The sequence below is a fragment of the Pleurodeles waltl genome, chromosome 12 (genome assembly GCF_031143425.1).
Source record: "Pleurodeles waltl isolate 20211129_DDA chromosome 12, aPleWal1.hap1.20221129, whole genome shotgun sequence".
NCBI lineage: Eukaryota > Metazoa > Chordata > Amphibia > Caudata > Salamandridae > Pleurodeles > Pleurodeles waltl.
In genome coordinates this window covers 55,067,507-55,083,806 of record NC_090451.1, presented here as the reverse complement: position 1 = coordinate 55,083,806, position 16,300 = coordinate 55,067,507, and the positions used below count along the sequence as shown (strand labels likewise).

Here is a 16,300-nt window from a genome sequence, read left to right as displayed (position 1 = left end):
GCGAGCGACAGAGAGCAAGGCCAATTTATGCATTCTGTTTTTTATTGATGTACCCTACACTTTGTAAAATTAAAGGGACATATATAGGAAGGTGGCCAAGGGCTATGTGACACAGTGTCTTTGCTAAATTCTATCACATGGTCTTCCCAGTGCCAATGTGAAAATAGCACCCTAGCAAAATCCCTCTTTGCAACAGGATGTGGTCAGCCTGCTTTCTGTATTCTCAGAAGTAAGGCTTGAAGTTTGCACTGTGGTGATCACGGCCATCTGTTTAGGTACAGACTCCTGCATGGACCAGTAGACCCGTCTCCCAAAAATATGGATACCATTATAATCCATGTTCTTTAAAGGGATGACAGTTGTAATGGAAAATTGAAGGTTAGTGATTGCCTTACGAACCAGAACCACTTAGCTGGTCAATAGGTACGGTCAGGCCCTGGTTGTAAGACAAAGGCCAACTGACTTGATGCGTACAGTCACTGTACTCTCTAATCTTTCACAGGTGCCAAGCTCCCAATGTATATGGGGCAATACTTACAAGTGCTAACTGGTCCAAAAACTGAAATGAAGGATGCAAACTACTTTAAAACTTGTTATGAGCTTCCAGCTAAATCCCTTCCCTGCCCCAAGTGCCACCTGCAAACACCTGACAACCTACTAACAAAGTACCAGCCCCGAAAACAAAAACAAAAAAACAACATCTGCAATCCATGATATCAAACCCATCATCCCGGACTGCCATCATTAAATCTTCCCTCCATGGTGAAGGAAAAAGAGAATAATCTTTTTGAGTGGCTGAGCTGGAAAAAATAAGATTAGTGCCTTAAGCTTTATCCATAACAACAAGTCTCTCTTCTTGCTGTGAGGACGGGACTGGCCTGGAGTATTAGTTTCTTGTTATTAAGTGGTAGTCATTTTTGGTTTTGTTTATGCTTTATTGGGTACGACCCTTCTGGAGATGCTTTAATGGTATTTGTTTCAAACATCTAGTATCATCGATCAGGCAGTGGTGAGCAAGATATGGGACCTTTTCATTTTGCATGAACAACAATAACCAGATGTACAGTATGCCTATAGTTGTGGATAGAGATCTGACCCCAACAATGTGAGTACACTGTGGTGATATAACCATCTACCAGGGCCAGAATACCTTTGTGGTGACAGTGTGCTATACAAATACACATAACATACAGAACTCAACATGTCAGAAGGTATCCAACCTACTTGTGTTTTAGTTCCTGAACTTCTTCTTGATATGTCTCTGTCCCTGGGTGATCCAGCACGTTCTGTTTGGCAATCTGCAGTCTGGCAGTCTGAAAGCCAAGAAATGCAAACTTCTGATGAAGAGTGAACCAATACTACCCAAAGGACACACAATCCACAAATATAACATTATGCCAAGGCAGCCTGTACCCAGGGAAAAGACAAAATAAGACTCTAACCAGAGACCTGCGCAGACCAAAGATTAGCACCCAAAGCTTTCACAATCAACAGCGGAAAAGAGAGGACAAAGAAGCCAAAGCACATGGGCTTTAGGAACCACAGTGATCGTAGACTGGGGTGGAAAGTGTTCCAACCATGAGCATTCTTGGGCCGAGACAAGGTGCATGGCCAAGAAAAAAAGGATCACAGCCAAAATATTGTTCGTAGCTGAAATACACATATTCATGTAGAATTTTCAGAGAAAAAGTCATCAATATGTAAATACTAAAAATAATATTAAAAGCACTTCTATCAACTAACAATTATTGAATCCACTTTCCCAAAAAGTTGATATAGATTTCATTCACACAAGCACACTTTGGTTACAGAACGTCAAAGTATTTATAAGAATAAACACCACGAAAAAACTCTCTTTGTACTCATTTGCAGATCTACATTTGGAATTCAGACTACAGCAATGGGTCAGTGTTATCACGCGATTTTGGAAGTACAAATGCAGCAGGGCATAACAAAGCTGCAGCTGTTTTGAGAAAAGTGAGGCAACCTATGTGAAGGCGTGCTCATCAAGTGGGAGAGGCTATCATGCCTCAAGTCAAGGATTGAGAGAAGAGTTAGGTTTTTGTATACAAAGCAGTCAAAGGCGATACTCTGTTGTCCTAAGCACTAAACCAAAATTAAAAAATGAATGTGCTGGTTAATCAGTAGAACAGCCCCTCTTCAGCCCAGCCTTCTGATTGCAAGTCACTGATCACTTGACATGCAGAGAAAATTCACGGTTGACCACAAACACCTTGCACTGGTTCAGTTGCTTTACTCCTTATGAAGTATGCCTCAGTGTGTTTGTTAAATCTTGCAGATAAATGCTAGATAAGGATATCAACACATTGTTCTCTTCTCAGTATCAAGGTCTTAGACCTTTTGTCCAGATGGTCGCAGCTTACTGTTGATCCCACATCCTCATTTTCCCACTGCGTTCAAAAGCACCCATTGAATCAGAGGGCCCCAAGACACTGTGGTGCAGCTTGTTAAAAGGGGGCTAAAACCCACTGCTTCCAAAAGAGTTATGTTACAATAAAGGTATGGTTGTAGCCATAAAAACGAAGTACCTCATGCATATCCCCCGATAGACAGAAGGATATACTGAGACAGATTTATTACGATATTTTATGCAAGATTGCTTGCGTAGATATATCCTCACGAGTCAATTCACAAACTCAAAGTGTAGCACATGCACAATTAGATTGTTTTTTTACCCATGAATACTCCTTTTTACCGATAAATACTCCCTAGTGCTCTAGGGCTGGGGCAGTCATGCAGCAGGCACCCATTTTGCTGCATCCGTGATTCACAAAGGGATGTTGCAAGATGTCCTGACAACAAATTCTCAATCCTAAGGCTTGCTTGGTGCAGGGGAACAACTAACCCTAAAACCTTTTATGGATCTGGCTCATACCTTTGAAGGAAAAGCAACCCTGACCTTTAGCATCTGATCTTAGACCTTACATAGAGGCTCTATTGGACAGGAACCCTATGCACATTAGGCACAAAAGTTCTCATAACAGGGTTGCCAACAACTAGCTACTTATCGTTTAAAGAGCCATACAGCAATATCATGTTCCGAGCTCAGAGATTTCAGAAATAGGGACATAGTGTTCATCCATCGTGTACACTGTGGTTTACAGGGTAAAAGCTATTTCTCTAAAAATAAAAGGGTTTATATTAGAGAACAGGAAAATGTATTTTGAGAGCTTAAGCTAATTATAATACCTTTCTATTGAGTGATAAAAAGATGATCGTTATAGACTGTGTTGAAAGAAGAATCTTCCCAATTTTCTTTCATTGACTATTAAAAGCAAGCAAGTGGAATTCAACTGGCCAACATGACTCCTTGCAATTTTTAAACATTTAAATTAGAAAAATAAATGTTTATCCTCGTCTTTTGCTTATCCCTGAAATGGCATTGTTTGGATTCCATTGTGGTGAGTAGGCAGCACTGCCAGGGAACAACACGGCCTCCACCCTCTCCCAGCAGCACTGCTATGCCCTGCCACAAACCCTACATCGTTCGTGACAGCCTACACGCAGCCAGCGCCAAGGGGGCCATTTTCTTCTGACAAACATGCCACAACACATGTCAGCAAAGAACTGACTGTGGTAAAACATACCGCAAAGCGGCCAATTTATTTAGCTGTGCACACAGAGGATGCCAGAGAAAACAACAAGGCCTTTGCCATGCCAATCTGCTTCCATATTGCAGTAGATTCTCTCTGTTTGTTTGTTCGTCGCATAACTTAGTACTCACGGACACTATAGCTCAATAGAAAAAAGACTCATGTCACCTTGCCCATTCTCATACGGATCCATGTGCTGGATATGGCTTATTTATCTACACAGACTGATTGAGATCCCAGAATGTGGATTTACTGATGCAGAAACTTTTAATTATATAAATACATTTGGCAGGGTGACACTTAAGAATTGAGGATTGCATGGGAACACAGAGGGGGTCATTCTGACCCTGGCGGTAATTACCGCCAGGGCGGAGGTTGGCGGTAGCACCGCCAACAGGCTGTCGGTGCTCCGCCGGGCATTCTGACCGCGGCGGTACAGCCGCGGCCAGAAGCGGAAAGCCGGCGGTGTACCGCCGACTTTCCGCTGCCCATGGGAATCCGCCATGGGGATTCTGACACCCCATACCGCCATCCTGTTCCTGGCGGTTCGCCTGTCAGGAACAGGATGGCGGTATGGGGTGTCGAGGGGCCCCTGGGGGCCCCTGCAGTGCCCATGCCAATGGCATGGGCACTGCAGGGGCCCCCGTAAGAGGGCCCCACAAAGATTTTCACTGTCTGCTGTGCAGACAGTGAAAATCGCGACGGGTGCCACTGCACCCGTCGCACCCCTTCAACTCCGCCGGCTCAATTCTGAGCCGGCTTCCTTGTTGATGGGGCTTTCCCGCTGGGCCGGCCGGTGGTCTTCTGGCGGTCGCCCGCCGGCCCCGCGGGAAAGCCAGAATGACCGCCGCGTTCTTTTAACCGCGGAGCGGTCTTTCGGCAGGAACCGCTTGGCAGGCGGCGACCGCCGACCGCCGCGGTCAGAATCACCCCCAGAGTATCCTATGAACCAAGCTGGCATGAGACAATCTATAAAATCCGAGCAGCAATGCATTATAGCCAGGGCACAAGTCAGGGGTACACCCAGGTGGACAGCGTGCACCCACTTTTGTCACAGGGTGGACGCCATCTCCCTGCCAAGAAGTTGGGCCCCGGTATAATATGTTGGAATTGTCACGGTGTAATTTGCAGCGCCTGCACGTTGTTCGGTTTCCTTTCACAGCAGCAACGTGCAAGCATGGAAGGGCACTGCTTTCATGTTTAAGATTCCAGCTGGGCCAAAAACAAAAACGGAAGTTAATGGGCCATCAGCTCTCCTGTTGTTTCAGACTGATCCTGGCTGGGAGCTATCTGACCCCACACTTAAGTGCTAACACAATGTTGAGGAAGCAAAGGCTTAGGTTATCTTTTCACAAGTACTTAAAAGAAGATACCATTTGAAGGCAAGCTTTTGACTTTGCTCAGTTGCTGTGCACATGCATACATTTTAAGAATGTCGGATGTATTGATATGGACGAGTATTTACACTCACAAAAATAAAAAAAAAACACTTTTATTAATTTAATTCTTTAATATTAATTGTGCTTCTCACTGCAAGTAGGGTGTCTGAATGCTTTACATCACACAATTTAAATTGACAATAAATCATACAAGAGTGTAAATCAATGTGCAGAATTGTAACTGTATTTATATAGCGCTTACTACTCCAAACAGGGCATCACATTTTCAGCAGGTAGCATGCTACTCCGGAACCCAAAAAAGGATTAGTGATGGATTAACATAGGGAACTATGCAATTTGAGGATGTGTTACAGATAGTGAGGATTACAATTTGTAGGAGTCACATGTCCTTCATAGATCACTGTGCTATATTAGAAGGGTTGCAATTTATAAACTACAAGTAACAAAATGATCAGTAATCCACTTAACTCTTTACTTAAAATAAAAATCTGTAATTTGTATTAACAAGGTGTGCTTTGCAGAAAACACATTTACTCTCTATGCCACTTTGAGTCAAAACTGGAACTAGATAAAACTTTGATCTCTCCACCAAGTGCATTAACCACCAGAGTTATCTTACTGTTACTAATATTCCAAGAGCTTTACTGGACACAGAGATCTCTGCAGCAGGTGCCTTAACCCCAATAAGATATTTTAAAATGTTGTCTTTGCAACCAATTAAGACAGAACAGATTTACTGTCATGTTTCTCCGTGTTAGCAATTTTTTGTAGCAGATTATTTTTTAAATGTAGACGTTGACTGTCAGGCTGCTTTCCATGACTACCCCCCTTGTGAATCCACCCCTTGCCATTGCCACACCTTAACCCCCAAATTATAGGTTCCCAAAGTACAGATTTTCCAATTCCAGCACTGCTATACTATAAAGATTACACACAAAGCAGTAGCAAAGCAACAAAAATGTTTAAATCCTGGGACGTAGCTTCAGGGGGCGGGGGATGGGGTGGGACACCCCTTAATCATTTTTAAGTCAGGTCTTGGCCTGATAGTGAAAATCTGATCAACCCAGCAACAGTGACATCAAATCACTGTAGACTAAGTATTGATGGGTGGGCCACTATATTAACAGAAAGAGCTGAGCAAAGGGTCTGGTATGGCTCAAGGAGCATACATGAGCAGAGCCATGAAAATATTTGCCATGTAAAGAAAGTTATATAAAAAAATGATAAAGTTGCTTCAGACTTTTTAAAAAGTGTATTTTTATAACATGTGGAAGCTTTTCACCTTAGTACTTTAGATTACATGACTGCAGCTCTTAAAAGTAATAGTTTGAAAACATGAACTTAGAAATATTGAGCGCTCCCCCGAGCTGATAATGCCACTAGTGAAATCACACTGAAATATACGAAAAAGTGATGGATGAATGCTTGTGGGTATTCTGGTGGTACTGATTAGAGGGACAGCTATCCTTTGACTGCACTGGTGAATGTGAGGTTGGTTTAGATATAATTATGCCAAGAATAAGAACATGAGATATGTCTGCTGCTAAATGTGGGTGACAACCTTTTGGGAGCAGCTAGTGTGCCTAGCTTGTAGCACTTAGTGGTTTATCTACTGTAGTTAGTGATACACCAGCCTTTATCCCCATTGGCTGTTAATTCATTTAGACAGGGAATTCAAGTAACACGCTTAAGAAGTGATCAGCTTTCATTATTACATCTCGTAAAGTACTCAAATGTAGTAATGATAGACCTGCTAAACATGTGCAAGGTCTTCAGATCTGATGTCACTTCTTATGTCACTTCCTGTGAAGTCATGATGCCACTTCCCGTAATGTCATGCATGATGTCAAGCGCTGTGATGTGGCATGCACATTGCTTTACTTGGTTAGTCCCCCCACTTCTTTTTTTTTTTAGGACTTGTGTCCTGAATACAGCATTATCATGCTATTGCTGGGTCAAGCAGTTTAGTGGGGGAACTCTCACTAGTTTCAAGTGGCTTTATACCATTTCTCCGAGCTCCATCGCCTGCATCTCAATGAAGTACTCTGATGCTCTGGCATGCAACAAGGCCTACTGAGACTTGCATCCCTCTCAACAGTCTTCAACAGCTGTTGCATCAGTCTGTCAGACGTGTATTTTGAGTTAAATTGTGTTTTCTCATAGTAAGTAGATCTCTGGGACAAAAGGAGGAACTTATAAAATATTTGAGAATTATATTTGGGTCCTAACACATCCTTATTTGGGTCCCACTGATGATGCTATACGATATTTCGTGCATTATCACAAATATTGTGGCTATTTGATGACTTCTGTGGAGGCATGTCATAATCTGTACACCAGAGCTTTTTAAGGCAAAACTGTTGATATATTAGTCTGCTTTCACCTGAGCCTGTAAGATGTGTGTGGCCTGGTTCTGCTGTTTCAGTGTGTAAGATATGACCAGCCTGACTGAGAGCTCTGATATTGTAAGACTTGTGTAACTTTTAAGTTTCCTCCTTGCCTCTCTGAAGTTTATTTTCTGCTGTAGTATATAATTAATATTCTGTGTAGGACAAAAAGTGTCAAAAAGTAAGGGTGGAATTAAAAGGCAACTCTTAGTGAAAATTGTACTGCAAAATGAACCGTTTCTTACATTTTCAGAAATTTTCTTTAGAAGGGATACATCTGAATGCACATAGGACAAATAGAACACTTTGCAAATCTTTAGTTAGTGTAGAATTTCAGGAGTGGCCCTACACAAAGACCTTTAACCCCTCGGATGCCTAGGACGTAACGGTTACGTCCTGGGCAGCACCGCTCAGGTGCCCAGGACATAACCGTTACGTCCTGCACCGGGCCCTCTGGGGAAGCGCTGGTTCCCCCCCCCCCCCCCCCTAGATGGCCTCCCTCCCACCCCTACCAGGCAGGGCTGGAAGGGGAACCCCTTCCACCCCCACCCCATCTAATGACATCAGCACACGATTGCGCACGGACATCATTAGGAGTAGCCCGACGCGCTGGAAGCCATTTGCTTCCAGCACGTCTTGAGAAGAGGTGGTAGGTTTCTCCTCGGCCCGGGGGGGGAGGGTTGCTTCAAAAGAGGCATCGGGGGAAAGGAAAGGGTTTTCCTTTCCCTCTATGCCTCTTCTAGCATTCCTGCTGCCTGATCACGATGCGATCGGGCAGCAGGAATGCCCACTAGGCACCATGGATTATGTTTGTGTGTGTTTTTTGTGTGGGGGATCCCCCTTGGGTAAGGGCCACTCCCCCAACGTGGGATAATCTTTTATGCCGTTAATGCCTCTCCCTGGGGGGCAGAACAGCTCATTATTTTTAAGCTGATCTGCCCCCAGGGGGTAGAAGCCACAATGGCATCAGGGATGTGTTACTGTTTGTTTGTTTTTCTGTGGGTGGGACAGTCCCTTGGGCAAAGGTTGCCCCCCAAAGGGGGAGAAACACTTTTAGGCAGTTCTGTCTCCCTTGGGGGCAGATCAGCCTTATTTTTTTGGCCCATCTGCCCCCAGAATTATCTAGGCACCAGGGGATTTCTTTGCGTGTGTGTATGTTTTTTGTGCAGTGGGGCATAATATTTTATGCCATTTCTGCCCCCCAACCCCCGCGGCAGATCGGCTCATTATTTTTAAGCCGATCTGCCCCTGGGGGGGGGGGGCTCGAGGTAGAAACCACGATGGCACCAGGGATGTGCTGCTTTTTGTTTTTTGTGAGTGGGTTGCCCCCCAAAGGGGGAGAAACACTTTTGGGCAGTTCTGCCTCCCTTGGGGGCAGATCGGCGTTTTTGTTTTTGGCCCATCTGTCCCCAAAGGGGTGCAGAATCCACTAGGCACCAGGGATTTTCTTTGTGTGATTGTGTTTTTTGTGTGGGGGCAGCCCCTTGGGCAAGGGCCGCTCCCCCAATGGGTAATAATATTTTACACAGTTTCTGGCTCATTATTTTTAAGCCATTCTGCTCTGGGGGGGGGGGGGGGGGGGCAGAAGCCACGATGGCACCAGGGATGTTGTGTGGTTTGTTTTTTTGTGGGGGGGCGGCCCCTTGGACAAGGGGAGAAACACTTTTGGGCAGTTTTTCTTTAGGCCCATCTGCCCCAGAGACCACTAAACACCAGGAAACATTTTTAACTGTTTGGTTGTGGGGTGTTTCTCAACTGGCGAAGTATTTGCATGTGTGATTATAACAGTTTTTTGTTTTTTTTTGTTCTAGTTCAAAGCTTTTGCTTCTTCTGCTGTGGCTCTTTATGGCAGTGGTTGACCTGCGGTTTGCATAGGTGCAGGTTTTAGGTAAGTAAATTTACTCCAAAGGAGTATTGTTGCCATGCATGAATGACATGTTTGTAGGTGGTGTACTAAATGCAGGATTGTATGTGAAATTGTCCTTAGATTTGTGCACAATGATATTTGTGTTGTCTTATGTCTAATATGCTTTTCCTTTTAGTGGGATATAATTGTGATTGCTGTGTCCGTGCAGATTAGTTGCTGGTGAGTCTAGCTTTTTCAGGCAAGTGAGTGGTATAGTTTTTGAGTACATAACTCTTTGTGATAAAGCCACACTTTGTTTATTATTTAGTTTAGACAGTGCTGGTTGTTGTTGGTGCATTTGCCACGTTACACTTATTAGAAAGGATCATGGCTAGCCGCAGAGTGACTGCTCAGCAGATTGTTGGCATGCTTTTTGAGTCGTCTGACCTTGATTATGAGACGGACTCTGCATTTGAGGCAGAGGAGGAAGAGAGAGATTCTGGCAGTGAGATTTCTGTCCAAGAGGAGTCTTCTGGTGAGGAAGCCACTCTCAGTACAGATGAAGGGCCTGTTTTCGAGGAGGACATTGATGTGCCAATGGTGCAGCAGCCAGCGGCTGAAAGGCTTCCCATTGGAAGACCTGACACCTGGGTTGCCACAAACATGGAGCTGTCACAGTTGCCTGCCTTTACTAGTCTCCCAGGGTGTTCAGTAAATACGGAATTTTTTTTGCCTGTCAATTTCTTTGAGTTGTTTATGGACGATGTATTTTTGGAAGAGATTGATGAGCAGACTAATTTGTATGCAGAGCAGTATTTGAAGGACAACGCTTCCAGACCTGGGCCTCAGTCTAGAGCTACCCATTGGATTCCCACAAATTGGGAAGAGATGAAAAAGTTCTTGGTTTGACTTTTTTGATGGGGTTGATAAGGAAGCCGTCACTGGCTTCTTATTGGTCTACTAGCCCCTTGATGGCAACAGCTATATTTCCTGCAACGATGACTCGTAATCAGTATTTGTTTCTTCTTCGGATGCTGCATTTTGTTGATAATGCTTTAGCCTTGCCACAAGATCACCCTGATTGTGACCATCTTTTTAAGATTAGGCCTGTCCTTGATCATTTTGTAGATCGGTTTTCAGAGGTCTATGTGCCAGGCAAAGAAATAAGTGTGGACGAGTCTTTGGTCCTGTTCAGGGGTTGTTTAGTTTTTAGGCACTACACTGGTAGGGATTCCAGTATTGACCCCCCCAGTTGTCCGCCCATTTTTGGAGTTAGCGAGAAAACTGTGTGGGAACTTGGTAGACGACTGTTTAATAAAGGTCACCTTTTGTATGTAGATAACTTCTACACTGGAGTTCAGTTGTTCAAGGAGTTGTTCAGAGTGGACATTGTTGCTTGTGGCACAATCCACTCTAACCGGAAAGGCTATCCAAGGGAGCTTGTCTGTAAAAAAAACTTGAGAGGGGACAGTGCAGTGCCTTGTGGAATGATGAGCTGCTAGCTCTGAAATCTGTAGACAGGTGGAATGTGTACATGCTAACGACCATCCATGATGAGAGTACTTCACCTGTGGCTTTTTGGGGTCAAGTTGCTGAAGTGCACAAACCTGTGTGCATTTTAGATTACAATAAGCACATGGGTGGTGCTGGTAGAGCAGATCAGAGGTTGGAACCCTACGCTGCTGTTCGCAAGTCTTACATGTGGTATAAAAAGTTGGCTATTCATTTGTTCAATCTAGCAACTTTTAATGCTTTTATTGTGTTTAAGGATTGTTCCCCTGAGTCAAGGATGACATTTTTAAATTTCAGTAGTCAGTGAGAGAGAGCCTTGTTATGGTGGATCATGCAAGAGTTCCTAGAGTAGCAGTTGTGGAGGATGTGGCTAGATTGAAAGATCGCCAATTTCCTGATCAGATTCCTCCCACTCCCAAAAAAGACTTTCCCGCTAAGAAATGAAGAGTCTGTGCCCAAAGAGGTATCCGGAGGGAAAGCCGGATGTACTGTCCGGACTGTCCTTCAAAGCCTGGGCTGTGTGTGGCAAGCTGTTTCAGGAGTTGCCACACACAGAAGAATTTCTAGGAACTACCGTGAGCGTAACCTGCCATTTTATATTTTCATATGTTCAGTATCACTGTTGGCATTACTGTCATGTATTCAGTAAGAGCTTTTGTGTTTGTAGTTTTGTACTTATTTATAATTAGTTAGTGGTTTCTTTGTTGTTTAAAAACAAACAAAAAAGTGATGGTCGGTGTGCATGGAGTGGTGCTTGGCTTGCGGTATGCGTGGAGTGGTGCTTGGCTGGTGGTGTGCGTGGAGTGGCACTTGGCTGGCGGTGTGCGTGGAGTGGCGCTTGGCTGGCGGTGTGCGTGGGGTGGCGCTTGGCTGGCGGTGTGCGTGGGGTGGCGCTTGGCTGGCGGTGTGCGTGGGGTGGCGCTTGGCTGGCGGTGTGCGTGGAGTGGAGATTGGCTGGCGGTCTGTGTGGAGTGGAGATTGGCTGGCGGTGTGCGTGGAGTGGCACTTGGCTGGCGGTGCCAGACAAACGCCAGTCCACACACTCCCATCAGCTGGTGTGATTGCTGTATCAGGCATGTGGGTGTATGAAAGTGATGGGCCCTTGAGGGGCGCCGTCTGTCTATGCGAGTGTTGTAATGTGCTGGGCCCGTGGCTGGCGGCGTGAATGGTCTTGTGCATGTCATGTATGAAAGGTGTATGAATAGACTGTAAAGCGGTTGGTGCCTTGTTGCGGCTTTACAGCTCACGAGCTGCGAGTCATTGGTTCAGTTTTTTGGCCTTTCTGTCATTAACAGTGCATTTCATTTTTGGGAAATCTCTCGTTAATTTATTTTGATCTACTGAACCATCACTCAACCTCGTGACAAATCCAACCAGTATGTGTGATAAAAATGACAAAACCTGTTGCGCTGTAATCAGGCATCGTAGCACACCCGTGACACGCTAGGTGTCTCAGGTGGGACCCCGATGTGAAGCATGCCACCAACTTGGTTGATGGGTGAGGGGTCTTTTTAACATAACCCAAGTGCGTTTCTTTTCACAATTACAAAACTACCTGTGTTTTTGGGGGGGAGGGGGGGGGTGGGGAGGGCACCTACATTTTTGGTCCCGGTTGCAGCCTTCATCTAGGGAAACCTACCAAACCCAGACATTTTTTTTAAACTAGACAACCCAAGGAGTCCGGGGAGGTGTGGCTTGTGTAGATCCCCCAACATGTTCTTACCCAGACTCCTCTGCAAACCTCAAAATTTCCTTAAAAAGCATCTTTTCCTCACTTTTCTTTGTAGGATCACTGCTACCGCACACATTTCCTACCACCCAGCGTTCCTCTCAGTCTCCCAAGTAAAATTATACCTCACTTATGTGGGTCCCCAAAGCAGAGTCAGTCTTAAGAGATATAAAAGAAAAATATGTGCTTATCAACTCACTGTGCTATTCCCTCAATCTCTCCAGGTTTTTGGTCTTTTTCTGTTGCAGGCACCTGGGCCACCCACACAAGTGAGGTATCATTTTTATCGGGAGACTTGGGGGAACGCTGTGTGGAAGGAAATTTGTGGCTCCTCTCAGATTCCAGAATTTTCCGACACCGAAATGTGAGGAAAAAGTGTTTTTTTTGCCATATTTTGAGGTTTGCAAAGGATTCTGGTTAACAGAACTTGGTGAGAGCCCCACAAGCCACCCCATCTTGGATTCCCCTAGGTGTCTAGTTTTAAAAAATGCACAGGTTTGGTAGGTTTCCCTAGGTGCCGGCTGAGCTAGAGGCCAAAACCCACAGCTAGGCACTTTGCAAAAAACAGCTCTGATTTCTTTGGGAAAATGTGATGGGTCCACGTTGTGTTTTGGGGCATTTCCTGTCGAGGGCACTAGGCGTACCCACACAAGTGAGGTACCATTTTTATCGGGAGACTTGGAGGAACGCTGGGTAGGCGGAAATTTGTGGCTCCTCTCAGATTCCAGATCTTTCCCTCACCGAAATGTGAGGAAAAGGTGTTTTTTTTGCCAAATTTTGAGGTTTACAAAGGATTCTGGGTAACAGAACTTGGTGAGAGCCCCACAAGTCACCCCATTCTGGATTCCCCAGGTGTCTAGTTTTAAAAAATGCACAGGTTTGGTAGGTTTCCTTAGGTGCCGGCTGAGCTAGAGGCCAAAATCCACAGCTAGGCACTTTCCAAAAAACACGTCACTTTTCTTTGGGAAAATGCGATGTGTCCATGTTGCGTTTCCGGTCATGGGCATTAGGCCTAACCACGCAAGTGAGGTACCATTTTTATTGGGAGACTTGGGGGAACTCAGAATACAGAACAAGTGTTATTTCCCCTCGTATTTCTCTACATTTTTTGTCCTTCCAAATATAAGACGGTGTGTAAAAAAGACTTCTATTTGAGAAATGCCCTGTAATTCACATGCTAGTATGGGGTCCCCAGAATTCAGAGATGTGCAAATAACCACTGCTTCTCAACACCTTATCTTGGAAATACAAAGGTTTTCTTGATACCTATTTTTCACTCTTTATATTTCAGCAAATGAATTGCTGTATACCTGGCATAGAATGAAAACCCATTGCAAGGTGCAGCTCATTTATTGGCTGAGGGTACCTAGGGTTCTTGATGGACCTACAAGCCCTATATATCCCCGCAACCAGAAGAGTCCAGCAGACATAACGGTATATTGCTTTCAAAAATCTAACATCGCAGTAAAAAGTTACAGAGTAAAACGTGAAGAAAAATTGCTGTTTTTTTCACCTCAATTTCAATATTTATTTATTTCAGTTGTTATTTTCTGTAGGAAAACCTTGCAGGAGCTACACAAATGACCCCTTGGTGAATACAGAATTTTGTCTACTTTTCAGAAATGTTTAGCTTCCTGGCATTGGTTGCACACCCATTTCTGTCACTAACTGGAAGGAGGCTAAAAGCACACAAAAATAGTAAAAATGGGGTAATGTCCCAGTAAAATGCCAAAATTGTGTTTAAAAATGTGTTTTTCTGATTCAAGTCTGCCTGTTCCTGAAAGCTGGGAAGCTGGTGATTTTAGCCGTGCAAACCCTCTGTTGATGCCAGTTTCAGGGGAAAAAACACAAGCCGCTTGCTGCAGCCCTTTTTCCCCATTTTTTTTTTTTATTACATTTTCGCTATATTTTGGCTAATTTCTTGGTCTCCTTCAGGGGAACCCACAAACTCTGGGTACCTCTAGAGTCCCTAGGATGTTGGTTAAAAAGGACGCAAATTTGGTGTGGGTAGCTTATGTGGACAAAAAGTTATGAGGGCCTAAGAGCGAACTGCCCCAAATAGCCAAAAAGCAGCCTGGCACCTGAGGGGAAAAGGCCTGGCAGCGAAGGGGTTAAAGGGAATGTTTTTAACACATTTCTTTGGGAAAGTGAGCGGTTAGATGCACATTTTGGCTTCATTTCAAAACTTTCCCCAAGGGAGACCCTCTTAGATCGTGTGATGGTGGGAAGACTCATTTCACCCTGTGCAATCTGGTCCCTATATTCACATTCTATTCGGTTTCAGAGTTCAGAAGCCAAACTCCTGTTAAGAATGAAATACTGAGTAGGCCTTGTCAAAGCCCCAACTGAGACCTGCAGATCTTAATTCAACAGGGAGCGCTTTGCTCAAGGAGCTAGATAATTACATGAAATTATTCACCCCGTAAACACCTTGTGAATATTTTTTTTACTTTGCAATTTTCCTGGGAGACGTTCACACTTAGAATACCATACTCTTTCCAAGAAAAGACATATGTTCATACCCCTTATCCATAGAGTCAATTGGCTTGGGATGCCAGCTCGCCAATGTTGAGTGAACTCTCTCTGCATCGCTACCAATCATAGGAAAACAAAAGCCTTCAAGAGTCTATTGATACGCACGTTCCATTGTATGAGGTAGGTTCATTTGGTGAAGGGCTCAGCTGACTAACCAAGCACTATGGTAGAATTTCTAACACCTCCCCCAGAAAGTTTAGATAAGCAGACAACTCCAAATCGTATGAAAAAGGAGCCATTTGTAAAGTGACATTACAAACAGAGGAGAGCATTCACAGTCAATCTTCTACAACCTCTCTCAACTGTAGTGCAGTGTGTGTAAATATGTCAACTGGATGAGACTATCTTGAGCAAAAATAGCCACTTCCCTAGAAGTCATGAATGCATCTCTCCCGTCGCCCTCTGTTACATCACCCGCAATAGATTCCTACGTCTACAGCAAATCCGGGAAGATATTCGGAATATTAATGACTAATGATCTGTAAAGTTTGGATACCATTGTCTTCTAAAGAACTCCCCTAGTAAGCCTAGCTCCTAAAAGACACAACAATGCTATTTTCGCCAGGTCTTCAAAATCGGGAGGCAATGCATGTTGTAATTGCAAGTAGTGAAGGAACTGGGATCTGTGCAAGTTGCAATCTGACTGCAGCTGCGACAATACTGCAGCTGAAAAGATGTTGTTTATTTGGGAAATATGTATTGCATCTCACTCTAAGACACCCCAGGGTTGTGCCCTGGTCCAACTGTGTCGCAGCCAAGAGGGATGTGTCAAGAGTTAGCTAGCCTGCCACTGAATCTTACACAGGAAGACTCACTCAAAATAGCCTTTGTGGCTGGAGGTTGTAAAGTAAAGTACCACCGTCATACTGTAGTGAAGAGGACTACAATAACTCAATGCCCACCAAACCCATAGATCCAATAATTTATAACAAATTGAAGAACCGGTTGCATGACAAGATAGTTACTATCCCAATAAAAGCACTTGGACATAGCTCTAACAATACTATACAATGTGCCTTACCCACCCCCACGTGAATCTTCTTAAAGGGAAGGAGGGAAGTTTCTAAACGAATAAAGGTAGAATGTGCATGGGTAATTTTGAAGGATGTACACCAGCTTCGGAAGGCGTGCCATCTTTGTGATGACAACTCGCTCCAAAAGTGACAAGGCAAGTCGGAATCATGGTGCCAAGTCATTATGTAGAGAATCAATGAGAGGGAAGATGTTGCTGGCCCAACATAGTTATGTGGAGCTGGAGGAAAAAAACCAACATATTT

The 16,300-nt window shown here is 44.3% G+C and overlaps 1 protein-coding gene across 1 annotated transcript in view; it reads right to left on the bottom strand.

Moving 5' to 3' along the window:
• The window catches only part of REX1BD (required for excision 1-B domain containing), a 55,025-nt gene that overhangs the window by 669 nt on the left and 38,056 nt on the right, over positions 1-16,300 (bottom strand). The window contains exon 5 of the mRNA XM_069216338.1: positions 1,225-1,313. Within this exon, the coding sequence (XP_069072439.1) occupies positions 1,225-1,313 (89 nt within the window). The remainder of the gene's footprint in view (positions 1-1,224; positions 1,314-16,300) is intronic.